Source organism: Temnothorax nylanderi, unplaced genomic scaffold (assembly GCF_030848795.1).
Source record: "Temnothorax nylanderi isolate EJ_2023f unplaced genomic scaffold, tnyl_v1.0 TNYL_tig0051_pilon, whole genome shotgun sequence".
Classification (NCBI taxonomy): domain Eukaryota; kingdom Metazoa; phylum Arthropoda; class Insecta; order Hymenoptera; family Formicidae; genus Temnothorax; species Temnothorax nylanderi.
Genome location: NW_027249113.1, coordinates 475815 through 502898, shown reverse-complemented (window position 1 = coordinate 502898; position 27084 = coordinate 475815). Strand labels below are relative to the sequence as shown.

The window sequence follows — 27084 nt, the reverse complement described above, 5'->3', positions numbered from 1 at the left end:
GACAAATATTTAAGATTTTTTTATTTTTCTCTTCTTACCATACGGCTGATGTCTCCTCACATTATTACGAATTTTCATACGTACAATTGTTTTCAATTCGCGTCTTAAATTATTAAATTCATAATTTGAAGCAGCTTTTTTACTGAAGAACTTTATAGCCTCTGAAAAAAGATCTTTATAATATCTGCATAAATAATACTCTAATTCTACGATTTTTTCATATACATACCATTAAACCGTACGTCATTGTTATCAAAAAACAGAGTATCTTTATAGCCAAATAGGCTATTTTGTTGAGTATCTTCTTTAATATCATCAACCATTTGATTATCTATGTCTGGTGCTTCATGTGTATTTTCATCATCAGATGAATCGTATTTAAATGCATTATTTGCATTAAAATTAAACTTAAATTTTTGGGCTTTGTTATTTTTCACAGTGGATGTATCGTTATCCTTAGTATTTTCTGAAAATATAAATAAATTAAGAAACTATGTACTGAAATAACATAATACAGATATAAATATGTAATGTTATCTTTTAATAAACACCTGTGTCATCTTTTTCCTTCCCATATGCTTTCAACAAACTAAATTCTCCTTTCTGTTTCAAGCTTTCTGTCAAGATATCAGATACAGCATAATAAATATCCTTTGACACTTCTGGCTCTGGTGCAGGTTTCTCAATCTCTGGAACTAACTTTTCACGTTTCTTTTTTTTACTCTGCTCCTCCTTAGTTTTCGGTTGTTCAGGTTTCACTTCATATTCACAATGACCATTTTCAGTTGGGTCATATCGTATCATCAATCCCTTCCTGTAAATGCTTTGTCATTAAACATCCAAAGCAACAATTGCAAGTTCTTGTTCATCTAGGTATTCTTACTTAGTAGGTTGTGTTTCCTGTTTTTTTACAGTAAGCGGCATTCCTAAAATGCTTTCTAAGATATCCAGCTGTCTTTCTTTCTCTTTTTGCAAATTACACTCATCGGTGCCATCAACAACTTTACTTTCCTCAGTCTGACGATCGTCTTCAGTGAATCGATTATCTAGAGTAAAACGCGCATCGTTGCCAAGAGTGGTCTATATAAATAAATAAACTGTATTAGCATCTAAGAAAAAATAAAACGTAAAATATTATATGCTTACCTTTTTACTTTTCTTGACTTTAAATTCGTCCTCATTCCATAGAGAATCCTTTTCATTGTTATTGTCATCGTCACTGTCAAACAAATCTCTCTTTGTCTTTTCCTTTGGTTCTAGTTGTTGCCCTTCATTGTCATAAAATATAATTTTCTTATTGTTTGTAGTAGTATCCTGAGAAAATAATAATCGTATGAGTGAGATATATTTCGTATATATAAATTATCATAAAAAGATGTAATGTAATTACAATGCGAGTAAACTTACCAAGTTTCTTAATGCTTGCTGTATAAGTTGTCCCTTTGCTTTAAACGCCCGTTTCTTCTCCTTCAAAGAACGCAAGCGTTTCTTCTCTGATTCAGTAATTGTACTCATTTTTTAATGGCTATTGTAATAAAGAAAAAAGAAATATTAACAAGAGGAAATTGAATCATCAAAAATGTCCCATAACCTTAATTGCCATCGAAAAGTTGCTAATTACGTGGAATACAGACACAACTTACAGATAAACAAGTCCTAGTATTATGTGTTTTCGTTAGTAGAATATGAAAATAATAGTTAAAAAATCCTTGCTCTACATAAAAAAATTAACATTCCAATGACAAACTGATACAAACAGCATGCACATTACACGAGGGGACGCGATTTCGGCGTTTCTGTGTATGTACATATGTCACGTGAAGATAGCGACAAGGGCGACAAGTAGTACGAAACCGCGCCAAATTTGAACTAACGTGCGTGCGTACGCACACATGTTGGATTTTAAAATACGTGTACATCAAATAAAATTTGCCGTAAATAATGTAAAAAAATTTTATTTTTAAATTATAGATAGCCCTTCGGGACCTAAAATGCCTTTACTTTGAGAGCTTTACCTAAGGTCTGGATAGTTTCTGTATCATTCACATTTATAATCAACAAACTAAATTAAGTGAAGACAAAGGCCACGTTCCGTAACGCGCATATGCGCGCATTTCCTATAGTAAACGTTACGTATGCTATAGATAAATGCGCGCATATGCGCGTTACGGAACCCAGGGTTAGTCGCTTTAGTTATTGTTGTATTTGGCATTCAGGAGAGACATTTAATCCGTAATGAGCGCATATGTCGAAGAACATGTAATTCTGATTTCCCTTGCGATGAGAAAGGCGGTAACGATACTTTAGGAAAGCTGGCTTCGACTCCGATTTATACGAAAAATAACAGCGAGGATATTGCTGATACATTGTAAAAAACATTATTGTATTATTTATGAGACAATCACATAAATAGTAATGTACAGTCGTTTCGTTGATCATAAAAAGAACATCCATATGTATTGTTGTCAATATACTGAGTATATGTAATGAAGCTAAGAATCGAGACCTTCAGTTCTCATTCTAAGCTTTCGTCTTCCTTTCCCCGGAAGAAGATCCGACCAAATTCAGTGTAAGATACATTAAATTGTTAAACTGCAATGGTGCGGCTTGTGATCACTATATCGCGATATCGTTCTTATTTTTGAAATGACAGAATCTCGTCATTGTTGTTAAAAAGTTCGACGAGTGATAAACAACAATTAACATTTGTTTAAATTTTAGAACGTGAGAATAACTCAATCCATAACTCAAGCAATGCGGGTAATGATCGAGAAGGAAAGTCGGGAGATGATGGCAATATGGCCGGACGTTGTTCGTGATATTATAGATGCGATTAAAGATTTAAATATTCCAGATGTTGCTAAATGGATGGAAAGAGTAAGTCATTATATTGATTAAAATATTATACAGTATTCAATAGGCGGCGTGAAAAAGAAATTAAAATTCGTTCGATAGATTCGGTGATTTATCTTGAAATAAATTCCTTTAGAATATAATTAGACTTAATGCAAACTAATACAATATAAAACTTCGCAATAAACTACGAGCAATTTATATAACAATTTAAAGTGAGATTTTATTGAAAACGACAAAGTATAAACTTCTAAGTTATGGCAAAAATTTTAAGAAACTTAAGAGGAAAACACATAAATAAATAAAAATAATGAGATCAACATTAGAAACTTATAGTGAAAGAATAAAATAAAAAGCAACAAAACATAAATTTGAATAAGTGCTGATTGATGCATCTTTGTAACGCAGGTATTGCAATATAATGTCCCAGGAGGCAAGAAAACTCGTGGTTTGGCATTAATTTATGCCTATAAAATAATGATACGTAATGATCAAATTACGGAAGATAACATTCGTTTAGTACGGATCTTAGCATGGTGTGTGGAACTGGTGTGTAATTCCGTTCTTCTTTCTTTCAAGATACTCACATCTTTCATAAGTCAAGTAGAATTAATCAAACGCAAAGCGTAACGTTTTAATTTATAACATCTTTTTAAATTAGAAGCAGCATAATTTCTACCATTATATGATATTAAGACATTATTGCTATACAGATGCTAACCTTTGGCATCATATTAGACGATATCATGGACCGATCGCTAGTTCGCCGAGGCAGACCATGTTGGTATCGATATAATGATATAGGTGAAGCAGCCGCTAATGATGGCTTTTTCGTAGAGAATGCAATATATTACATAATTCGAAAACACTTCAGTTGCAAAGAATGCTATGTCAATTTACTAGAAGTATTCCAGGAAGTTAGTAAAGATACTTCTTTCAATCCTAAAAAGCCTATCTTGTCAGCGTATCTTTTCTTTCTCAATTGAGTAATTATTTATAAATGTATTTTGGCAGATTATATTCAAGACAACAGCGGGTCAGTGCTTAGATATGTTATCGACCAATTTCGGCAAGAAGCCTGATCTGGATCCATTTACGATGGATCGATACAAATCTATTATCGAGTGTAAAACAGCGTATTGTACGTATGTTTTGCCAGTAACCGCAGCTATGCATTTCGTAAGCGTACCTCAATTTCGTCATATACGAAAAGACTGTTTTACTTTCATGATAATAATACGTTACGAGATGTTACTCGATGTAGGCTGGAATAAAAGATCCAGAGATGTTGAAGCAAGCAACACCCGTCTTGTTAGAGATAGGACGCTTTTTCCAAATCCAAGATGATTATTTGAGTTGTTTTGGGAATCCCGAAATATGTGGTAAAGATGATACTGATATCCAGGAGGGGAAATGCACATGGTTCATTGTCGTAGCTCTTCAACGCGCCACTCCGGAGCAACGTAAAATATTAGAAGCAAGTATTGTTTGCTAGATGTGTTGGTTCACCAAACGCTGTTACATTGTAGTCCTTTCTCTTCTTTATTCTTTTATCCCGCAGGAGTGTTACGGAGTTTCGGATCCGGAAAAAATAAGACGAGTGAGACAGCTCTTCACTGACTTAAACCTGCTGGACGCTTATTCCACATTCGAAGAAGAAACATATAAACTAATAAATGTACACATACAGCAAATATCGTGCGGACTTCCGCACAATCTCTTTTTGGATTTATTAGGGCAGATTTATCGCAGGATGTCATGAAAGCATTGTCAGACTCTCTCTCCTCTCTCTAATGTATTATTTATACCTTAAGTCATTAGGGATTCAAAAGTTGGAATAAATTGTATTCCTGGTTCCTGGTGTATTACGAGATGTTAGTTTTATGTTTTTAAAGCGGAAAATATCAAGACCTTATTTATTTGTATACAAAAATGACTTCTATTTCGATTCAAAAAATCAATAAAGAGTTTCTATAAAGCATTTAATATAATTATTTCTTAACAGTTTCCTTATAATGAATAATTTTTACGTTTAACGGAAAAAGTTAATATTTTGTAAGGAAAATATTAATTATGGGAACATATTGCAATGTATTTTCATAAGTCCCTTACAAGATACTTATATGGAGATTGTAAGAAGAAAATTAGAAATATTAAAAATTACATAAAAAAGGTCTTTTAGAAATAATATTAGCATGTAAATATGTGTATATTAGATATAATTTGCCATACACAATGTAAAAAAATTTTATTTTTAGATTATAGACAGCCGTTCGTGACCTAAAACGCCTTTTCTTTGAGAACTTTACTTCAGTCTGGATATAGTTTCGTAAATCATTCATATTTATTGAGTCCGTTTTCTATTGCTGAACTGGCTGCACTAGTTCAAAGTTTATCTTTTTCCTTACAATGTGGAGTAAAAAAGATAAACTCTGAACTAGAGCACCCAGTTCAGTAACAGAAAATAGACCCATAATCAACAGGCTATATAAATTAAATGAAGGCAGAGTCGCTTTAATTATTATTGTTGTATTTAACATTCAGATGGAGACATAAGGGTTAATTCTTCGGCGTTGGATTCGGAATCCTTTCGTCGCGAATTCGAGACGTCTCCGCAACTCAGTCTTTCCATTTCCGTTGCTTTTTTCACAGTGACATTGATTGAATTTTCAGGATCTTTATTGGATAAAGCATTGTCTGAAAAAAAAACGAACAAACATTTATTAGATCACATCCTCATTATTATTTCATGAAAATTACTAGCTCTTAATTTTCGTAATAATTATCAAACATACCATAAAGAATATCCACGATACTCTCTTCTTTCTCGATCAGACGAATGTATTCGTTGTTGGCAAGAATGTCGAAACTTCTCACGATGTCGGAATTAAGATGCAACAGCCAGAATTGATTTCTTTCGTGATTCAATCTTTTCGATAGTATCTCAATACCCTGTGAACATCACACGCATTTCGAATGAGGCAATGCCGTTTACAGATTGATAAAAAGAAATTATTCGATTGGAAAATGTTATCCGTTACCTTAATTGAAGTATAATCGAGACTGGTAAATGTTTTGCAGTTCACGATCAACGGGACATCGTTTCCAGCCAAACTCATGATTTTATTGCAGAAGGAACCTACCGCGGGATAATGGAGACAGGCGTCGGGTTTTAGCATTATGTATCTATTTCCTAAATGAGTCTGGAAAGGAATAAATAATCTTAATAGTTTCTTTTTCAAGTATTATAGCCTGGATATTTTCGTATTAGAATTTTTGTCTTAAAATGTTACCAAGAATTTGTTATTAAAGTATTTATCTTTAGTTTAGAAACACTTGTATAACATAGTTGTTGAGTATATAAAAGATATATATATATTTTCTCTTTATATAATACCATTGAAAAATTCATATCTTCATATCTATTAAAATAATTTGTAAGTAGTATAATATTTATATAATTTTACTTTGCAATTGGTTGTTTGAAGCGTTACTCTCGAGGACAGTCGGATGAAAAGGATCAAGTTGAAGAGGACGCCCAGAAGAAGTCCGATTTCGATGCCGATAAGAACGGAGATCACAAAGGTCCCTATCGCCGCGATCGCATCCAACTCTGCAAGAGAAGAAATTACGTAAGCCTGTCGCGCTCCATCTCTCTCGTCTAATCTGTGCACACACGTGCAATACTAACTGCTTCCTTTCCAGAGTAATTTTATGATCTTCAGGTCGATCATGAAAAACACGGCGATTATCAACACCGCCGATAGCGTCGCACGTGGGATGTAATAAAAATACGGCGTTAAAAAGCTCAACGCCAGCAATGCCATAGTACCTGCGAAACGCAATGTCATCCGTTACTTTTTGTCACATATCATTTTCTCGTACGGTTATGCGACTCTCGTATCATCATACAATGCCTAGCTGTGATGCTGCATATGACACGCTGTCGCGCCAGGATTAGAATCGTAAATTTCTTTAATTATGGATGAGATATTAAGATGAGTGTTGCGTAATAATAATAAATTATGATAAAATTTGTAGTAATAGGCATGCAGATTTCCTGTTTTCTACATCGCTTCCCATGTTCCTCGTGTACGAAGGGAATGAAGACAATTGCAAATTTAAAAAATAATGTTATTAGATTCTCTACTACCGGAATATAAACCGGCCATAGGCGTTTGCACTCCGCTGGCACTGCCGACCGCGCTTCGAGTAAAGGCACCGGCGGTTGGCAGAGACGACACGAAGCTGCCGAATATGTTGCTGAGTCCGAGAGCCAGCATCTCCTGCGTCGCGTTAATGGAGGCTCCCATCGCTGCAAGAAGCCCAAGATCATTTTGAGATCACGAGGTCTCACTTATTCACTTAGCAAAATATCCAATCCGAAGGATTCTATCCATAGAAGAGATCGCGAGGGAAAGAAAATATGAAATAAAATATCGGAGACACACATACTTAATTAGTATTTTATCAGAACAATTTTCTTCACTTGCTCTTCTTCACTTTGCCTGAAATATTGTAAGAATGTGAATCCCCAAAGCTGAAGATATGCGTTAGATATTTTTTATAAAATCTAATGAAATTAGATTTTGTTAAATATAATAAAATGATTTTATTACATCTAATTTTGTTTTATTGTGATTATAGGCAATCCGCTGTCCGATTGGAGACTAGAATTATTAAAAGAATTATGAAAATTGTTACCAAACACTTTGGCTATTGCTACGTTCGCTAAGACGGATATAACAGGAAGTATCCCTAATCCTATTCCGTAATGAGTACACATGTCGAAGAACGTGTATGTCTGATTTCCCACTTGCGATGAGAAGGGCGGTAACGATACTTTAGGAAAGCCGGCTTCTATTTTTCCTGCAAGATTAAATTGCGTTTCACGAAAATACAAACAATATGTACACATAGCGTACATTTTTAAATAGAACCGTTTAATATAATTGTAATTAATTAATAAGAAAATAATGGCTAAAAGCATAAATCATCCGATTTTAATAATTTCACAACAACTACTAAATTTAATATAGATCGTTTTGTGTTCCAACTTTATGATAGGCATCACTTTCAAAAATTGTTTATTTAACGAATCGATCGTCAATAACAAATAATAATTACAAGTCCGTACCTGAGAGCCTAAACGGAACGGATCCCGTATTCTTTTCGAATTGATACGCTATCGTGGCTGTAATAAGTACAACGAGAGCGTTTCTACCAATGGAGAAGTACCAAAGTATCTTTTTTATCGTTGCATTTCTAGGAGCATCTCTCTTGTTTTTCGCGCAGTCGATGTCTTTCAATTTCTAAGGATAGAGATACCATACATATTATACTGTGCAATTATTATAAATTGTCCGCTTATAATTCGGGCACTCACCCTGAAGACCAGAAGAAACACGATGCTGAAAATCCCGAGTGCGAAATCGGCCAGCCGAATGTTATTAATATTCTTAAACAGTTTGTACAAATTGTCTACGATATTTTCCGACTTATATTTTAATCCTAGAAGGCCCTGTAACTGAGCGATTATTATAATGAGAGCACCCGCCGACATGAAACCCGACGTGACCGGGACTGATATGAAATCCACCAGGAATCCTACAAGAAGAATCACGTCGATTGATATTACACCGACGTACTTAGTCATAAACAATGCAATAGAACAGATGATAATGGCAAAATGTGAGCGCAGAAGACAATGGAAAGTTAGTTGATTAGATAATTTTCGTAATACAAACCTAGATTTAATACGCCCATTAAAAATTCTACGCATCCAACTAGAAAACAGAGGAGTATTACGAAATCCTGCGGCATGTCTCGCGTGTACTGCAGCGTTAGAAGGGACATCAAAGACGATGGACCAATCGAGACCTCCTTAGTGGTTCCGAAAATAATGTACACGAAACCGCCCACAAAACAAGAGTACAGACCATACTGCAAGCATCACTTGTCATATGGTATTTTTAAGAACACAGAAATACATCGTAGTATCAATAATATACAGATTATACAGTAGTATAGTACCTACTAAAAAGATCTTAGAACAATCTAACAATCTATTTAAGAAAACAAGATTCAAAAGTGCATTCTTTGAAGCGAAATGATCTCAGATTGAAATTTAAAGGAATATATATATGTATGTATATATCCACGTTTCCACGTTTATAGTCATTAAATAGATACCCGCTTATCTTCATAGTCTAAATTACGTTACGGCGAAGAAACTATGATACCTGCGGAATCCGTTCAGCCAATACCGCATAGGCCATACTCTGAGGGATCATAGTCAGGCCTAGAGTGATGCCCGCTATAAGGTCCGACACGGCCTTCAACCGGGTATATCGCGGTAGCCAGCCGAGCACCGGTATGTATTTCGCCACCGTGAAGCGTGGCTTCCGTTCCGAAATCGGAATCGCCGGGTACTCCTCGTCGGACATCCTCCTTGTATCGACGAGACACGAGAGCGAGAAACTAATGAATCCACCGCGAACTACTTCGCTCTCGTGGCTTCGCAACCGCAAGCGTGTTTCAACGCCCGAGCTCTCGGCACTCTCCCGCGTCTCGGCACTTTGCGCATCTTATCATTGCCGCGTGCGTCTGTCCCTAAAAGCTCGCTGTAAAAATTTCCGCGTCAAAATCTCATTAATTGCGCAATACTAATTCCCGTCGGTTTTGTATTATGCGCGCTGTTGACAATTTGATAAAGACCCGCGCAAACGGTTGTCAGGAACCTTGACGCGGGATTAACAACAGCTAACTTTGCAGCTAATTGCTTGCTATGTTTCATATTTGATTCTCTCGCGATACGACGCAAGATACGTGGCAGGCTGATCCCCGACGCATGATCCCTGAGGTTCCTCCTTTTTTTTTTAAACATCTCTTGAAAACGACGGGAAAAATAGTAGATGTTACAAAAAAAGTCGCCTTCGTTGCCAAAATTTTATTACGTCTTCGCACGCTTTTTATCGTGCGAAGAACAGACACATAATTGATGGAGCGTGAAGTACGTAAGCGTTCACAACACGCTGTTACTCGATACAGCTAATTTGGAGATTTCGTCGCTCCGAAATCCTCTAACTGGCCAGAAATTTTTTAATCGGGAGATAGTCGCGCACATGGCGGGCACGTCATCGCGCCACGCGCGTTTCATTTCTATCTTTCACCGCTCTGCGTAGAACGGTGAAGCATCGCTAGCCTTTAATTATCTACAAAAAGAAAAGATGTCGAATAAAAAAGTGAAAAGTGAAATTGAAGAAACGCTGCGACGACTCGCGTAATCTAATAATAGTAATATACATATAATAATATTAAAATGACAACAATATATAATTAATCTTCATAAATAATAGTAATAATAATAATAATAATAATAATAATAATAATAATAATAATATGTGACTGACTCGATAGAATCTCTAAGTAAAAATTCATTCCATAGCGGAAACGTGTCCAGTTTTATCTCGCGTTTGTAAAACACGACATTTTCGCAGACGGTCGACGATTTAGCGTAGCTTCTTGTTAACTTGTTCAATCTGCTCGTCGATCCTCTGGGAGGTACCCCTGAATTTGTTCGGCTCGGGTCCGATCATCTGTATGAGCTGTGGCACCTCTTGGCCGCTGATCTGCGTGAAACGCGCCAGCGACTTCATACACGTGTACAGCTGTTCCTCCGCGGGACTGCCGTTGAAGTATTGCAGCAACGCCATCGTCAGCTCCACTGCGACGTCGTCGAACACCTACAGTTCACACATTAGGATATTTAAGATCATACATCTTACTCGCACGAGAAACAAACATGTGAATGAAGATATGATTGTACGACGCGCGGTGTCAAGCTAACGATTATCTAGTTGCAATATAAACTGCAATCGCGAAAAGCTTGAAAGCTCCATGTCTATCTCAAAGTTAATTTACTTGAGTTAATCTTTTTTTCCTAGTAATCACAGGAAAACAATTACACACAGTTCTTAATTCTTCTTTCCGCGGAATGTGTAATGTTACATATTAGATTTAGAACTAAGCTTGGAAGCATCGCCGTTATGTGAGTTCTCCGCAGTTTCAGTAAATGTTAACATACGAAATATTATCGAACACTCACGTGTTCAGAAATTAATTGCGGTCGTCGCGCACATCACGTTATATGTATATGTATATTACGCGCGTGTATTTGATGGCACGCCGGACACCGATTAACAGTTGACGACTTACCGCAGCGCACGGTTCGATTTAACATGGATAGGTACCTTAGAAATGCTGCCTTTCGGTAAAAGTCGCCGCAGATTTTTGCTTTTGTTCATTTTCTGAAAAAACAGTATCCGATTTCTGGAAAGGTATCCGTCACACGCAGCGCTTTCCGCTGCCGCGCGATTAGAGAGCTTCAGTGTGCGCATGCAAACGAGCATCGAGTGAGTCATGTATCCTTTGAACCGTTCTCTTTTTTATTAATGGCAAATATGTGTGTGTTCCCTTTCATTTTCTTTTCGTTGCTGGTTCGTGGAATCGGGTTACCAGGCGAGAGACGTCTACGTCGACGGTCGAGTTTAGCGATGACAGCGATTTACAGAGCTATACTAATACTTATTTATATATATATATATATATATATATATAAATAAAGGCAGCACTTCTTTCTCAGGACACAGTGCGAGCTTGTTCTCTTTCGACATCGGCAAGCACGCATTCCGAAAGCGACATTACAAATGAAATCGCGCATCGAAGGATTCGCTTTAATGTTAAACAATTCCGATTCATATTCCTTCTTCGTAAAATAAATAAAATCTACAACGCGAAAAATTACTATACAATGCAGAGGAAAATTCTTAAAATTGAATAATTATATTGTAGAATTGTGATCTTCAATAAGATGCCTTCGATACGCGAAGCGCTTGCAGCGATAAGTTACGAAAGTGAAAGCGAAAATCGGCGAAAGATGAGCGAGAATGTTAATTGGACGGGAAGGATACAGACCACAGTTTTTACCTCCTTGCAGGCAAGATTGTGGATGATGGCGGCGCCACGGATCTGCAGATCTTCCGAGTTCGAAAGCAGCGAGTGCACCGCAACCTTAGTCGTCACCCTTATGTTGCTGATGTTAGTGCTGACGTTCTGATCCTGATGCTGCCACTCCGATATGTAGAGCAGCCATTCCGAACTGCTGAGATTCTCGAACATATTTGCCAACTGTTCGAATTAAAGCGCTGACGTTAAAGACAGATATAAGTGACAGCTAGGAAATTATAATATGAATCAATGTAAAATTGTAATAAGATATTATAATAATTGTTAATCTAATAATTTCGTTTGTGCTTACAAACTGTGCGAGTGGAAGTTGCTCCTCTGGCGGGTGCCGATCGATATCGAAGGCGTATGTCATGATGATATGCTCTCGTCTGTCTTGATGCAACAACAAAATCACATCGTCCTTCAATGCGGCGACGGACAGCACGTTCAACAGTTTTACTCGCACGTCGCTGTCTAACGATTTGTCATAGAGAACTCGACCTGAATTCAATTCAACCGAATTTTAACATAACATATCACAATATATATGTCGTACTTTTAAGAGCAAATATAAAAAACCAGCATCTCCATTTTTCATACTATTCAACTTGAGTATTTTATTAAAGTTCAAAATTTAATCGAATAAATTAGATATATTTTCAAATTTGAGAAACTCGACAGCTACGTATTATTTCAATGACTCACCAACGAAGTTCAGGAAATTGTCGCCTAAAGCCCAGGAACCTTCGTCTTCCAAGACATATTGCCGCAGTTCATCCAGGCACCTTTGTTCCTCTTCGTTTAACTTCCCCTTGAGGGCGCTTACCAAGCCTTCATACTCCGTTCGCACATCCACCAGGTCCTTGAACACTATCGGTGGGTCTCGACGGCGTTTCTTCTCTTCTTGCTCCCGCTTCTCGTCCTCCTCCATCTGTAGCACCCGCTCAGACGGAAGCATCTCCGTGGGCGCGTTTTCCCCATTAGCTGCCTGCTGCTGCGCTTCGCCGACTGCATCTGATGAACAATAAATATAAAAATTTTTCAAATATTTTCAAAATTTCTTAAGTTTGAGGATACTGTTCTTCAAAATCATTAATTCAACTTTCTTTTTCGTTCAATTTTTGCAATTTAAAGACGTAGAATCACAACACTTTTATCATCCTTAAATCGCAAAATATAAATAAAGAAGAGACTATCCGCAATATAAGATGAGGATAATCGTCGATATAATTAAAACTCTGCGTACTCTCGTTCTCCGCCATATCTGCGCAGCAATTGCTCGGTCCGGTGCTGTTGCTGTCGCTGCCGGTGGCTTCCCTACTGCACTTTTCTTTCTTCTCCTTTTTCTTTTTTTTCTTCTTCCGGTCTTTCTTCGCTAGCTTCTCGTTAATGACGTTCCTTCGTTCCTCTAACGCGATCGAATTCAACCTGCGAGCGTGTATGAAATTTTTGTCAAGTATTCATAAAAAACTTAACCGATAATCACACGCGAAACTGTACCTTGCTTCTTCGATGGCTGTGTTTAGAAGTTGATACTCCGGAGAAGCTTCCCTCTGGATCCTCGCCTCGACGAATCTCTGGCCGACTGTGAATCCAGCACTCGCGTTACTGCTTAATGTTTCTATCAACGGGCCTAAAGCTTGTCCGATAGGTCTGAAAATAAATGTAATTCACATTAAAAAACATCGCTTTGAAATAAACAGGTATTTTTACGCAATAAATATAATAGTTATTTAATATCAAATCGTGATAGTAAATAAGACGTACGTTTGTAATATTTCTTCCGGTAGATCAAGGATATACTTGGGAATGCCCTTGCCCACCAGGAAGTTGCTGACCTCCTCGGTGAAAGAATTACAGTTGTGTTTGAAGAGATTATACGTGCCCGATCTGAAGGAACAAAGTTGTTTGTTAAAAAAAAAAGAAAATTATTGTGCTAAAGAAGACTTACATTAGTATATAGTCGAAAGATCCACAATGTTTCTTCTCCCATTGGACAATAAATTATAGATCAATTTAAGATAACATCCTTTTTATTGCTCGTATTCTCAGTCTCATCTTTCCTGTATTGTTTTTATATATAACGCGAGCGTGACTCATTTATTATCACTAGCGGATTCTGACGTCGATAATGGAGGGTGCTTCGACAAAATTATTTGGTTTGATATTTTTCTTATTATCATAGTATCACGCTCAGCTTTTACTCCAGGATCAACGACGATAACATGGTAAAACTTCTTATCTTGCTTTAACGTTTAATGCATTTTTCCCTGAAATTTTTGAAACAGATCCAGCAAAACTAATTTTGTTTTATTTGGAAGAACCCCCCTAGGATCCGCTAGTATTTATTATCATAAAAAAAGACAATTAATTAAGATATAAAAGTAAAATTAGGTATTAGATAACAAAGCCTGACAATAAGAAAATAAAATTAAACAACAAAATACCGAACGTGTAATTTAAAAAAAAAAAAAAAATCGAATAATTTGCAGATAGTAAATTCGAACAATTCTTATACACAACAAAATTTAAATTTTCCACGGAAGAAGATCGTAGAAGCAACATTCCTTCAACAAATTAACGAATAAATTTACAGAGAGGAAGAGACGGGACTCAAGTTCAAAGCGGTCGCGCTTTGAAAAGTAAAGAGTAAAGTAAAACGAAGGTAAGTAGAGTAAAGTAAACAAAAAGTAATACAGTTTAAAGCAACACAGTTGCGCATAATTCGTCACATAATTCGTCTTGCCACAGTTTCAATTACAAGATGAAGATACAGAAGATATGCTAGTTGCAGACGAGGCAGCTTTCCACGCATACACAGACACATACGCGTCTCGGCACGCACGCATCAGCCGGGAATACTTACGCGAACGTGGAGGTCCCCAGGCCGTTTATGTACTCCAGGAAGACCGAGTAGGGCAGGTAGGTCTCGCCGAGCTTCTCGACTCTCTGCGGATCCCGTAACTCCGTGCCGCCCTGAAACACGAAATGCCGGCGGGCGGTTGCCGTTAAAATCGCGTCCGGGAAAACCGCGCCGCGCCGTCAATGTCAATTTCGCGGCAGCTGCGCCGATCCGGGCGGCCGGTTTCGTTCGCCGGAGAGACAGGAGAGAAAAGAGAAAGAGCGCGGGAGCAAGAGAGAGAGAACGAGAAAGGTAGCGAACACCCGCCTCCTCCTGGCATTAGTGGCCGCGTAATTTTAGAACTACGACAAATCTCGCTCTTCGCCGCGAGAAATCGCCGAAAATAGACGCCCGCGGCACGCGTTGGAGCCGCGACCTCTTCTAGAACGCAAAAGAAAGACGCGGTACGGCGGAAGTGAAGAGCGAGGAGAGAAGAGACGGGAAGAAAGCGTCTATTATGCGCGCCGAGGGCTGGACCTCCCGAGGGAACGTAAAGACGTGTCTCGAACGTGCAAGTTTTTACACTAAAAAATAGTGGAATTAACGCGATACGTTTAACAGAAACCAGAAAACGAGATTACGTCCAAGAAATAGGAAAATTTAATTTAGTTCGCGTCAAATCACACCGGAATGCCGTCCTCGATGAGAATGAAGGGATCAACTTAGAAACTCCGCTGTTCAGGAGTCGAATACGCGTTATCTAATTAGCGCACTAATGTCCATTTCTACCAATGTAGATTAACTTTAATCACGGTTTAACTTACTTTCCATCTTTCTCTAGTTCTAAGAATTAAAAAAATTATAATAAAAAGTAAGTTAAACCGAGATTAAAGTTAATATATGTTGGTTGAAATGGACATAAATCAGCCGATCGCTAAATTCTCCAGCCAAACCACCTCGAGAAGCTCAAACCTATGTATTTGAAAGTGTCACGGATATATTACTGATGTTTTAGCAATGCATCCTTTTCTAATTGAATAAGAATCATTCACGAAACTGTACAACTATTGTCTCACAGATCCGCGCTCTAAAACTGCACTCGCTTCTCCTCTCTCTTCCAGCGTCACTCGATATCCGCGAGACCTCCACTTCCGCCGGCTATACGCGACGAAACCGGAAACGCGCCCGTGTTCGTGCGAGCACTTACGAATCGGAAAGACCTCGCGGGATCGCGGGAGGCGATCGAACGGGTGAAAAAGAGCGGGACCGTCCTTCCTCGCTCTCTTCGAGAGCGCTCCCGAGAGCGGGAAACGGCTCGCACGCGGACTGCCGATGCTCGAAGACGCTACGGCGAACGAGACGGAGACGCCGACGTTGAAGGATGAGTGCGTGGCGCGCGCGCGCACTTCCGAAATTGCGATTCGTGCTTCTGAAACCGCTGGCCGAAGGTGCCGTTCGGAAAAAAGAGATACTTGCTAGGAAAAGAACAGGGGTGCTTGTTCAAGCGCCGCGGAAGCTTATCGGACAAGGTGTTGGTCGCATAAATGCCGATAAATGTGACCGGTCGTGATGGTGATGCTGATGGAACCCGAAGAGAGTTAGACTATGTCACAAGGCAAGCGATATGCATCGTGCGGATGACGAAAGGAGGAGATATCTTCTTCTGTCGCAAGAGAAAGATAATCGTTATGCAGATCGTAACGCCTGTCAAGCTTTGCCGAGGAAAATTGGTGTGATACGCAAAAGGAAGCAGCAGGAGATACGGACATGATGCAAAGATAATCATGTTTGTTGCTTGAACTGTAATTAGATGGGCAATAAATTAGAAACGGCTCGGTTCGCAAATAATTGATTAGCCAAAACCACACTGTTAAATATTAAAGAATGAAATTTAAACCAATACCTTGAGTTAAATAACATATTGTGTCATTTTCAATTAATATATATGTGTCGAAATTTATTATTTCAACACAAAACAGTATTATTTTAACTCCATTGGTAAGTTAAATTAATGACATATTGAGTAGGAGCAGTGGCGATCTACAGGAACGATTAAAATTGACTCAAATTGAGTATAATTTGGCACTACGAATTTAACAGTGCAATTGTAGAATTGATGATAAGGTCATGTGGGTGGCTTGAAAATACACGTTGAAAAAATATCTTTAACATATTCGGTGCGCATAGCTGGTCGTCAAGTTTCACAGCGGGTACCGTAGGCAGAAATGAGTGTGCCGGTTACATCGGTTTCACGCGGCGTCATAAAGCGACGCGCATTACAATTACGCGCGTCGTTAGTCACGCGCGTGTCCGCGCGTATTTTCGTCAGCGTGAATAAAGTAATGCAGCCGTAATGAAATCATCGCGTTGCTTTTGGACGCGCGTCGGTTGTCGCGATTATTACTTCCGCGACATCGCCGGTTGCGGTCGCTCCAACTCCGCACGGAGGAATCACACCGGCCAGAGGGAGATTTCATAATTTTGCGGTATAATTTTAGCACAACATCAATTTAACTTTAATATGACTCTAGGAATACCAGGCTCTTCCAGGTCCACTAAAAAAAAAATAAAAAATTGCGCGGAGTACTAAATACTTTCGCATTCTATTAAAAAATAATTTAAGAATAATTCTTGTACCAGAAAACTTGGGGACCTATTTATACATTTAATACACATTACGGCAAAAAGGTAATTAGTGACACGCAAGGTCTGAGAAGCGTCGCATCTCAAGTCTTGTGAACTTGCTACTCCCAGAATCAACCCTTCCACTATCAAGAGGATTTCAACTGAATTTACTCAAGAGGGATCTTAATCTCGAGTGACTTTTGTCGCTGGTCTCACTCTGTACCTTTGAACGCATGAAAAGACCGTGAAGATACTTCATCCGAACTCCAGTAACGCGGGGAGAACTATTATTCTAGGGTAATTTCACTATCTGGCCCAGCGGAGGGTGGACCAGCTGCGGCGATTAGGAAGCAATCACACGGAAATCATCGGGGAAAATTGTCGCATGCGGGATGTAAGCACGGACGGACTCACCTTACCTTTGCCTTACGTCGAGTCTGAGCGCGTGGAGCGTAGGGCAGGAAGGAGAGCGGCCGCGTGAGATAAAGAGAGAGAGAGAGAGGAAGCGGATGTGTACGTGCACGCGTGCACGCGTGTGTGCGGACAGACGTGTACGTGTGCGTGCAGCGGGAATTATTTTCGGATTGAACCGCACCAAATTTAGGTTCCCGCTCGTGTCTAGCGTATCGTATGGCCCGCCGAGCGACTCCGCCGCTCTACTAGGCCTTCCGATCATCGGCCGCGACTTCGACGAGGCCGATAGGCCCCTGATAGGTGCACCAAGCGCGACGGGAAGCGGCGGGACCATTAATTCCCTCGGCTCGTTGATAGCGCGGCCCCCAGGTTATTTATATTGCGCTTGTCGCGCGATGACCCCCTTTGGGTGGCGGCGATGCCCGACCTGAGATTGTTAATATTCCTGCAGCAACGTGTAAACGAAAAGGGGGAAAAAAAACGTTGCCACGTGGGAGTGGAGCTCAAGCACTGGAAGAATGAATCAGGTGTTTATTCAGCAAAGTAAGAAATCTCGCCCCCGTGAGCTTGGCGGCAGGACGCGGTGCTTACTAAATAATGCGCTGTTGATACTGGCCGGGAGTTCAACCGCTAGTCGATGTTCCTAACGCGCGGGGGATACTCACGAGGAGGAAAGAAAGCGCTCGGGCGGAGTATCGAGTACGGCACGACGGGAACCACCTGCGTGACTGAACGAAAACCCGGCGTTGTATTTTAGCGTTTCGCCCGGCGTCGCGAGCGTGATGCGGGCAGCGCTACTGAACGCTCCCGATCGCATCCCGATCGAGATAATCGGATCCGCCAGTGGCGGAGGATACTCACGGGTCGGACACTCTGGATGCCGGCGGGACCGAAGAAGTACTCCCTTCCGTACACGACTATCCCCGTGTGCCATACTCCGTCCAACTGGCGACCTACGAGCAAAAGTCAAAGATTAACGATCACTGTTTTCAACAAAATGCTGTATAGTATAAAATAGTATTTAACGAGATATCTGTGCGTAATATTATCAGGCGTTTATGTATATTTTCCTTGACATCAGAGTTACATTACATAGCAGCATGTGTTAATTATATTTACATTGTTGAGTGCGAAATTGTAACGTAGATGAATGTAACTGATGCTCTGTGTCGACTGGGATAATTCCAACACTTTTATTTCTCGATACAAAATTAGGACTTTTTTATATTAAATAAAAGACAATTACTTAATAATAACTGGCAATCGTATTAGGATTTGATCATACTAATAGAAATAATAATAAATATCCACCAGTGCAAATAATTGTAATTTGGTAAAGTTTAGCAACGTAAGACGTCTCTTGATATATCCTTTGGAAGATAAAAATTAAAAAACTCTTCTCAAAATTATCGTGGAAACCTAGCTGGTTCCAAGTTTTCGGATTCAGAAAGAATTCGGAATTACATAAAGACCGATTCTATTTGTATCTCCGGCTCCGGTGTGATCCAACGAAGCAGCCTCGAGACAGGCTTAAATTCAGGCTCGCGATACTTGGTCCAAGGACCGACGGGGACGATAATAATTGTCGCGATTTGTTCTCGCGTAAATTCGCCGGTTAGATCGGAACGCGAAGATCTCGCGGGCCCGGATGAAGCTCGAGCTTGCGGACCCGTATGTTGCCTCCTTCGACCCAGTTCTGCACCGCGGAAATAGCTAAGTACATCCGCGTACACGCGCGTCGCCTCGTGGCTTTCTCATTGCGCCTCTCGGGCCTCCCGGTGATGTCGACCTCGCAAGAAATAACCTGGCCGTTATAATTACTTCCAGAGAGCGGTGCGAGACGCCGACGTTTACGACGAATTCGAAGACGGCAGGCGACGACTCGGGCTTTTGATGCCGTAGATGCAACGGGACGTATTTATAGAACGTAACTTTACGTAATGCAAATTTTCGATTTAATACCTTGACAAGGAAATAATCGCACCTTTATTTATATATGATATATAAAATTAAGTCTTTTTCAAATTGGACCAGAAATAATTATTGAATAATTAATTGACAGCGACATATAACATTAATTCGATTGGACGTCACGAATTCTTGTAAGTGGTAGTCTGAGAGATATTTCTCGGGAGGACTCGTAATCTCTCTATAACTGTATCGTTGTCAAAACAATTTATCCGCAAGAATCCCAAGGTTTCACTTGACACTCGTTCGGTCTGGAGCAACTGCCAATTTATTCAGATCGAAATTTTCTCAGAGCGTTGGAACGATCGCTGCACTCTCGACGCTGCACTCGAAAATAGACGACGCCCGAGAGTGCGGGAACGTATAGCTTGTGAACACGTGGCGCGCACGGTCCGCGTGTTGCCTCGCGCTTTACGCCATCCGCACGGAATTTCGCATGGTTTTACGGGGCACCCCTTCCGGCCGCTTCCGCGTTGGTTGCACGCGCGATTCTATAAATTATTGCCGCGCATACCGCGCGCGTTTACGCGCTTCTCTTTACGACTCCGCCTTTCGAGAGTCATTCATTTCTAAATCCCTAAGAATTAGTTACCTAGCACCTGCACGCGCGAATAAATGTGCTATTTATATACTCCTTTTCAATTTCATTTCTACACTAAATGTTAAATTCGTACACGGAAAGAACAGTTTTGCTGAAGTATCTAGCTAATTTAGCTAGATACAGATCTGAAAATAATTTTGTTGCACCATCAAAATAATTATGTAGAACACTCAAACTGATTGCTAAAATGTCCAAATTTTTTACAGCATTATTATACTTGAGCAACCTACTACAATTATTTTGATGGAGCAACAAAATTACTTTCAGATCTGTATATATCTAGCTAAATTTTTAGATACTTCAGCAAAACCGTTCTTTCCGTGTAGTGTCAAATTATACTCAATTTGAATCATTTTTAACCATTCCTATAGGTCGCTACTGCTACTCAATATGTCATTAATTTAATTAAAACAATGTTAATTTAACTAACCTAATGGAGTCAAAATAATATTTTGTGCTAAAATAATAAATTTCGACACACCTAGTAGTTAAAAATGACAAAATGTTATTTAACTCAAGGTATTGCTTTAAATTTCACCCTTTAATATTTAACTGTGTACGTTCCAAGAAAACGACACGACCCCTGTCACTTCGGCGTGTTTCTCGTTGCATCCCAGTGGAGTGCATCGACGATTAATCCGTCACGAAGCTGGCCGATACGACAACAACGTCACTTCTCTGAGTCATCGTCGCCCAAAGTGTCGACCGATTGTCGACGGCTGTTTATATTTGAATCGCGTTTAATCCGAAATCGTCCGTACGATCTGGCAGGAGTCGCAACGCCGAGAGGAGCAACGACAAGCAATAGCGATAACCCGCGGATCGCGAGCGTGCATGACTGGCAGAATCGAAGGAAATGAATCACGAAACCAATTGACCGCGTCAGCTTTTTCTTTTGTAAACTTGAATTGCAGCCGTCGCGAAATGCAGCGATATCACAAACGTATATTTAAAATGAGGAGTGACCAAGACGATCCTCAACATCCAGAGGTCTTAATTAGAAACGTAATCGTCTCGATCTTCGAAAATGTAAAGATCTCGTTTTTATTAATATATGTATATCAAAGTTATATGTCAGTTCTTTGTTTACCATTTGCAACAACGAAGGCGGAAAAACTGCAGTCGCTGTTTCCACGAAGCATAACAAAGAAAGACGTTTTCCGTCACGTTATATCTTTAAATAACACCCCGCCGGCTCAAGGTAAGAGAGCTTAAAATTGCGCCCGATGAAAACAACGACGAAAACAGCATTCCGCTTCAATAAATATTGCGAGTCATCGATACACGCAGGTGCCGTGTGACGCAGAGTTCGATTCTTTGGGTCAATGACACATTTTTAGGAGACAGAGCTCTTTGCCCCTCGCGAACATCATTTAATTACATTTTAATAAGTAAACATCGACTGATATGTGTATAACGCAGAATACATTTTCGGGATCTCGTGCTATTTAATTAATTTCACAAATTCGCGCATAATAAAACCTAATGATCTCTGCTTTAAAAGATTTATAAATTACTATCTTTTTATTTATGAAACACGGCGATTGAACGCTTACTTTCGTTCTAATAAAATATTCCTAGAAAAATATCAAGTTAAAAAGATAAATACGAGCGATATGTCATACCTAAATGTTAATACTGTCATTCATGTCATCGGTTTCTCATGCTTACCGATAAGAAACGGCGACATTATCGCGGCCATTCCCTTGGTAAGGTCATAAATGTACAGCTCCACTGTTGTACTCATATCTTCCTCCTCCATCTTGCCCTGAAAAAGAAAGCAAGTAACGTCCCTTATAAATTACAGTAATTACTACAAACTTAAAGTAAAATTCAAATAATATAATCGCCGAAATTTTCACACACGATCCGCATGCATTTCCCGGGTATGTAAAATATTCCCGTACGATCCTTTCGATTTTTACGCGTGAAATTCACGGGTCTTATATCCTCGTGGTCGCAACGGTGTCCGGAATATTCCGATGTTATACACCGTTCCGATGTACCTTACGACTTCGGGCTCTGCCGTACGTAACGACTGGGACGCAAATATACCGTTCTCGTCTCGGAGAGCCGTGCTCCCACACTATATGACCCGAAGCGTCTCTCAAAGACGTCTCGACGGGAAAACGACGAGGCGGGAACGCCGGCTACGAGGCGACTTTCGATATATCATCCGCGCGCGCAATCCTAATCGACCACACGACGTGCGAGGAAAAGGTTTGCGTGTATCCAAAAATATTTCGGATTTCGGGCCTCGACCACCTCCGCCAGATAATAAATCTCCATTTATATAAATGTAGGGAAAAATATCTGATGTCGTTATGCTCGCTATGAACAATCCGACAAACGGTATTCAAAGCTCTTCGCATCTAGAGTGATCTCCAGCAACGAGAGGATAATTAGGAAAGTGCGGGAACTCACAAGCCTTCACTGTTAAATGTGAAATGTGTGTTAAAAGATGAAATTTAAACCATTACCTTGAGTTAGGTAACATTTTGTTATTTTCAACCATTATGTGTATGAAATTTATTATTTAAATACAAAACAACATTATTTTAACTCCCCATTTGTTTAGTTAGATTAACATTGTTTTAGTTAAATTAACGACATATTAAGTAGGAGCAGTAGCGACCAATAGGAATGGTTAAAAATAACTCAAATTGAGTATAATTTGACACACGAATTTAACAGTGTAACAAATTTAACACTGTTAAATATTAAAAGATGAAATTTGAAACAATACCTTAAGTTAAATAACACTTTGTTATTTTTAACTACTATAATGTACGTCGAAATTTATTATTTTAAAATCAAGCAGTATTATTTTAACTTTATTGGTTCAATTAAATTACTGACATATTGAGAGAAGCAGTGAGAAGCGACCTATAGGAATGGTTAAAAAAAGGCTCAAATTGAGTATAAATTGACCCTACGATTTTAACACTGTTCCTTTATTCCCGATTATGGCAAACGCTTCTTCGATATTCTCGCTCGTTCAGTTTCGCATAGAGAATCGTTTGGTTAGTCTAGTATGACGAGACCGAAGGAGTTTCACCGCGACAAAGTGAGTCAGCGATTTAGACGCGTACAGCGTTACGTGGAACTATGGCTATATAGCTTAGTCTTCATGCATGAATCGTTTGACGCGATCTAAATAATTTAAAGAGATATTGCGGAATCTCTAGAGATATATCCAAGTTTTATACGCGTCCAAGGCAAATTTTGCCAAGTTATTATTTAAAAAAGTAGCTAACGAGACTAATTAAAATATTACTTCTCATTTTATTGGAGTTCCTTAATAATTTACTCCTCGAAGCGCATATTCCTACCAATTTCATAAATCAAACGTATCTCTAAACAAACGAGGGAATCTGTCAAAATCTTGCAGTGATAAGACAACAGCGTCTTAAATCAAAGCTTCGTGAGTGTATGACCGAATCTCGAGATTTTTCTTTATCTTATTATGTAACCAGGATGACTTTTTATTTACCTTCTCTCTTTGTCACAAAATAAATCCATCTTACCAAAAACGCTTCTCTCCCTGACGGAATATCCCTTCGTTTTAACATTAAAATACACGAATTGCCCGCGCAAATATGTTATTAGAATCAAACTGAAAGCTGTAGATTAATTAATAATAAAGTATTCGAACTGAAGAAAGTACATTGAAATGAAACCAGGGGAGACGTCGTCTCGCGAGGAACAAGAAGAGGAGTTTTCGTACGAGGCCTACCTTCCTGCTCTCATTGACGGCTTAACAGGTGGATCGATTGTCGGGTACGGCCTTCCGCGGGAAGGAGGGGAAGCGGACGGAAGCGGCGGGCGGACTCCTGGGCGAATCGACCGTGGACGAGGAGCCGACGCGGCTCCGGTGCTGGACGACGACGACGACGACGATAGAACTTGGACGCGCGCGTATAGGTCTCTCTCTCGAGAGTCCCGGGGTGCGCCTCTCGCGCTAGATGGCTACCGGCTAGCAAATGCAAACTGATCGCGCCGAAATCCTCACCGGAGTACGCGGCCTCCGCGGGCCGCGGGGTCCCTCACGGCGCGGTAGTCGTTCTTGGCAGGAAGAAATGGTAAAGAGGGTCATAAGCGAGTTACTGTTAAACTCGCGGGGTCAAATTATACTCAATTTGAGCTATTTTTTTCATCATTCCTATAGGTCGCCAGTGCTCCTACTCAATATGTCGTTGGTTTAACTGAAACAATGTTAGTTTAATTAAACCAATGGAGTCAAAGTAATACTGTTTTGTTTTAAAATAATAAAATTCGACACACACGTGATAGTTAAAAGTAACAGAATGTTATTTAACTCAAGGTATTGGTTTAAATTTCATCCCTTAATGTTTAACAATGAGTGGGCCGTCGGTCGCCATTCGCCAATCCGTCCCGCGATCTGCATCGTCAGGATTTATCATGATTACACGTCACGATTATCGCGTTCCTCCGGAGGAGGAACACGTCGACTCGTTAAAACGCGTCAGCGCGCGTTAAAAGACGAATGCTATTGTCGCTGAGTCACGTCGCTCTGCGTCGAACGACGTGGACGACTCGGTCGAGTCTCGACTCTCGTACGCGCGATGCTATATTAAAGTCTATCTCTATCTGTATCTCTATCTCCGTAGGTGTGTTTTTTCGATATACAGTCTTATATATCACCTTGTGATTTCACAGTTATTCCGAAACATAATGGACGTTGGCGAGAGACCCTGGCAGGCGCGTTTTCGAATACGCGCGATATGCGCGTCAAAAATACACGTGATTCTCCGTTCCGGATAGAGAATGCGACGCGAATCGAGAGAGAATCTCTCCAAACGTCAGAGAGAATATTTCTAAACTTGAAAACTCAGTTATATCGTGAGACGCGATTTTTAGCAGCTGCAATGAACGGGCCTTCTTGGAATTTGGGTAACGTCGGAGAGCTAACGAGAAACATCGCAGAGCCGCAGTTGCAAGTGTTCGTCAATGAGAGTTTCGCGAATATCCGGGAAATTCGTAAGACTCGTAAGGTTCGAGCTTGGTAGACCCAGGGCTGCAGTCCATTTAATGCTACGAACGCTTGGAAGCGTTTTTCTTCTCCTTCTTTCTTCGCTGAAAGAAAAGAGAAGAGAAATGCTCCGAAGCATTTGCAGTGTCAAGTGGACCGCGGCTCTAATTACGCGAAAATTCATCGTTCGCCGTCGAAAGATGCGCCAGCGTCCAGTTTATTTATATCCGAGTACGATCACCTGGTAAAGTGGCGATTGGTACCGTGGCCATGACCAGATAACAATTCGCGATCGGTTCAACGCGTCTTTTGTTCCCCGCAACGACGCGAATTCGCGTTAGGATGTTCCGTAGCTTTACGGATAGCAAATGGAGCAACTAAATAAAGATATATATCTATACTAATATATAAAATTCTTACGGGTGGTGTATGTTACATCTTGCTCCGGGAATAAAATTCCTTCAAATACAGCAAGGAATATTTAAGAAATTACAAAATAGAGCAAAAACGATGAGAAATATGAGCGCAGACTCCAAAAACTTATATACATTTAAGAGAAATTTCAAACTTTTTTTTATTAGAGTTTTTATTAGAGAATTTACTAGAGTTTTTTATTAGAGATTTTGAGTTTCAAGGTGTTTTGTGTAACAGGAAATTGTATATGTAACCTCAAGGGAAACCGATAAACATACATATATTAGAGATTTTTATGAAAGTTATCAATGATAGCCATTTATATTCTACATATTATTTTCGAACTACGGAGGCGGCAACTTCGATCAAAGAATTAATTTAATCAACGATTAAGACCCAGTTTCACTAATGTCGATTAACTTCTCTTTCTAACTTAGAAAGAGACGAAGAGTGAGTTTAATCGAAGGTTACAGTTAATCGACGTTGGTGAAACTGGGTCTAATATTGTTTAACTTTAACATTAAAATAACAATAAACCAGAAATAACTCTGGCTAGAAATTCTACTTCAGGCGAAACCTTACTTCAAGCGGAATTCAACTTCTGCAGCGTTGAATCAATTGCCGATCAAGTTGATCACAGAGCTTCGCCGAAGTCAGCCCTAATCACGACTTCACCCCTAACCGCGTCGTTCCCCGCCGCCCTAGACGCGTCTCGCAGGTGACAGGAGTCGCGGGCGGCGGAGAGGAGGTCGTTCCCGGAAAGCGGAAGTCCCCCGCGCGCGCGCGCCGACAAGACCGAGCGCGGCGCGCGCAGCGTCGGAAACGCGCGCAACCGATTTCACGAGCGCCGCGCCGCGTCCGCGCCGGATATGCTATATCGACGGCGCTACGCTCTTTCGAAAGTGCGCCAGGGGTCGGCGTCCGCTTCTACCCCGTCGTAGGGCAGGTTGCATAGTGCGCGGAGACCGCCGCGAGAGAGGAGAGGCGTCGTCCTCGTCGTCCTTGTCGTCCTTGTCGTCTGTCGCTCGCGCGATTACGCCGATTACGGTCGAAGAGAGCGAAAGAGAGAGAGAGGGAGAGAGAGAGAGAGAGAGAGAGAGAGAGAGAGAGAGAAAAAGGAAAAAAAGAGAGAAGCAAAGTCACGAGAATTTCGGAGTCGCCGAAGAGAACGGCGCGCGCCAAGCGAGAGAGAGAGAGAGAGACTTACCCAGCGTCGAGAGCGTCGGCCGTCGAGCAAAGGCTCCCCCGGAGACTCCTCGCGTGCACCAGCGACAGTGACAGCGACAGTGACAGCGACTCGACTCGACTCGACTCGACTCGATTCGACTCGCGCAGCTCGCGCTCTCGCCTCCGGTCGACCAGTGG

General features: G+C 40.2%; 4 protein-coding genes across 16 annotated transcripts; 1 reads left to right on the top strand and 3 right to left on the bottom strand.

Moving 5' to 3' along the window:
• Window positions 1-4: 4 nt before the first annotated feature.
• LOC139772548 (uncharacterized) lies at window positions 5-1803 on the bottom strand. The gene is made up of 7 exons (XM_071706333.1): window positions 1644-1803; window positions 1408-1525; window positions 1147-1314; window positions 884-1080; window positions 552-814; window positions 230-466; window positions 5-161 (listed from the first exon to the last, which is right to left on the bottom strand). Exons 2-7 carry the CDS (start codon window positions 1513-1515, stop codon window positions 10-12), a joined length of 1125 nt encoding a protein of 374 aa, XP_071562434.1. The 5' UTR covers window positions 1516-1525; window positions 1644-1803; the 3' UTR covers window positions 5-9.
• Window positions 1804-2497: 694 nt separating this feature from the next.
• Window positions 2498-4834, top strand: LOC139772549 (farnesyl pyrophosphate synthase-like). Its single transcript, XM_071706334.1, has 7 exons — window positions 2498-2569; window positions 2722-2877; window positions 3262-3402; window positions 3567-3770; window positions 3868-4032; window positions 4118-4330; window positions 4415-4834. Exons 2-7 carry the CDS (start codon window positions 2755-2757, stop codon window positions 4613-4615), a joined length of 1047 nt encoding a protein of 348 aa, XP_071562435.1. The 5' UTR covers window positions 2498-2569; window positions 2722-2754; the 3' UTR covers window positions 4616-4834.
• Window positions 4835-5362: 528 nt separating this feature from the next.
• Window positions 5363-9661, bottom strand: LOC139772546 (sodium-independent sulfate anion transporter). Of its 2 annotated transcripts, none has more exons than XM_071706330.1 (11): window positions 9096-9661; window positions 8601-8796; window positions 8240-8460; window positions 7991-8165; window positions 7558-7722; window positions 7007-7168; window positions 6545-6685; window positions 6321-6466; window positions 5895-6056; window positions 5649-5805; window positions 5363-5550 (listed from the first exon to the last, which is right to left on the bottom strand). In XM_071706330.1, the coding sequence occupies exons 1-11, from the start codon at window positions 9297-9299 to the stop codon at window positions 5387-5389; spliced, it is 1893 nt and encodes a 630-aa protein (XP_071562431.1). In that variant the 5' UTR covers window positions 9300-9661; the 3' UTR covers window positions 5363-5386. The 2 variants fall into 2 exon arrangements, with proteins under 2 accessions (XP_071562431.1, XP_071562432.1); XM_071706331.1 differs by having other exon boundaries at window positions 8601-8808; window positions 9096-9227.
• Window positions 9662-9787: 126 nt separating this feature from the next.
• On the bottom strand, window positions 9788-26998 carry LOC139772541 (uncharacterized). 12 transcript variants are annotated; one of them, XM_071706318.1, is made up of 13 exons: window positions 26927-26969; window positions 21984-22080; window positions 18605-18696; window positions 14729-14838; window positions 13814-13845; window positions 13630-13752; window positions 13363-13515; window positions 13109-13290; window positions 12568-12876; window positions 12173-12363; window positions 11842-12042; window positions 11106-11162; window positions 9788-10598 (listed from the first exon to the last, which is right to left on the bottom strand). In XM_071706318.1, the coding sequence occupies exons 3-13, from the start codon at window positions 18675-18677 to the stop codon at window positions 10365-10367; spliced, it is 1665 nt and encodes a 554-aa protein (XP_071562419.1). In that variant the 5' UTR covers window positions 18678-18696; window positions 21984-22080; window positions 26927-26969; the 3' UTR covers window positions 9788-10364. The 12 variants fall into 12 exon arrangements, with proteins under 12 accessions (XP_071562419.1, XP_071562420.1, XP_071562412.1 ...); XM_071706319.1 differs by lacking the exon at window positions 26927-26969 and adding an exon at window positions 24049-24295; XM_071706311.1 differs by lacking the exon at window positions 13814-13845 and having other exon boundaries at window positions 26927-26998.
• Between the last annotated feature and the right edge of the window lie 86 nt (window positions 26999-27084).

Bases quoted from the DNA above. Each gene is read 5' to 3' on its own strand.
- LOC139772548 (XM_071706333.1), bottom strand. From the start codon at position 1,515: ATGAGTACAATTACTGAATCAGAGAAGAAACGCTTGCGTTCTTTGAAG. The intron at 1,081-1,146 runs GTAAGCATATAA...TTATTTATATAG, and splicing joins AAGTCAAGAAAAGTAAAAAG to ACCACTCTTGGCAACGATGC. The intron at 815-883 runs GTAAGAATACCT...AAGCATTTACAG, and splicing joins CAGGAAACACAACCTACTAA to GAAGGGATTGATGATACGAT.
- LOC139772549 (XM_071706334.1), top strand. From the start codon at position 2,755: ATGCGGGTAATGATCGAGAAGGAAAGTCGGGAGATGATGGCAATATGG. The intron at 2,878-3,261 runs GTAAGTCATTAT...TTTGTAACGCAG, and splicing joins TTGCTAAATGGATGGAAAGA to GTATTGCAATATAATGTCCC. The intron at 4,331-4,414 runs GCAAGTATTGTT...TTTATCCCGCAG, and splicing joins AGCAACGTAAAATATTAGAA to GAGTGTTACGGAGTTTCGGA.
- LOC139772541 (XM_071706307.1), bottom strand. From the start codon at position 18,077: ATGGTCCCGCCGCTTCCCGTCGCGCTTGGTGCACCTATCAGGGGCCTA. The intron at 16,180-17,924 runs GTGCGGTTCAAT...TTCTTTTCCTAG, and splicing joins CGAGCGGGAACCTAAATTTG to CAAGTATCTCTTTTTTCCGA. The intron at 12,364-12,567 runs GTGAGTCATTGA...AATTGAATTCAG, and splicing joins CAATTTCCTGAACTTCGTTG to GTCGAGTTCTCTATGACAAA.
- LOC139772546 (XM_071706330.1), bottom strand. From the start codon at position 9,299: ATGTCCGACGAGGAGTACCCGGCGATTCCGATTTCGGAACGGAAGCCA. The intron at 7,723-7,990 runs GTACGGACTTGT...TTAATCTTGCAG, and splicing joins CGTTCCGTTTAGGCTCTCAG to GAAAAATAGAAGCCGGCTTT. The intron at 5,806-5,894 runs GTAACGGATAAC...TGATGTTCACAG, and splicing joins TCGATTATACTTCAATTAAG to GGTATTGAGATACTATCGAA.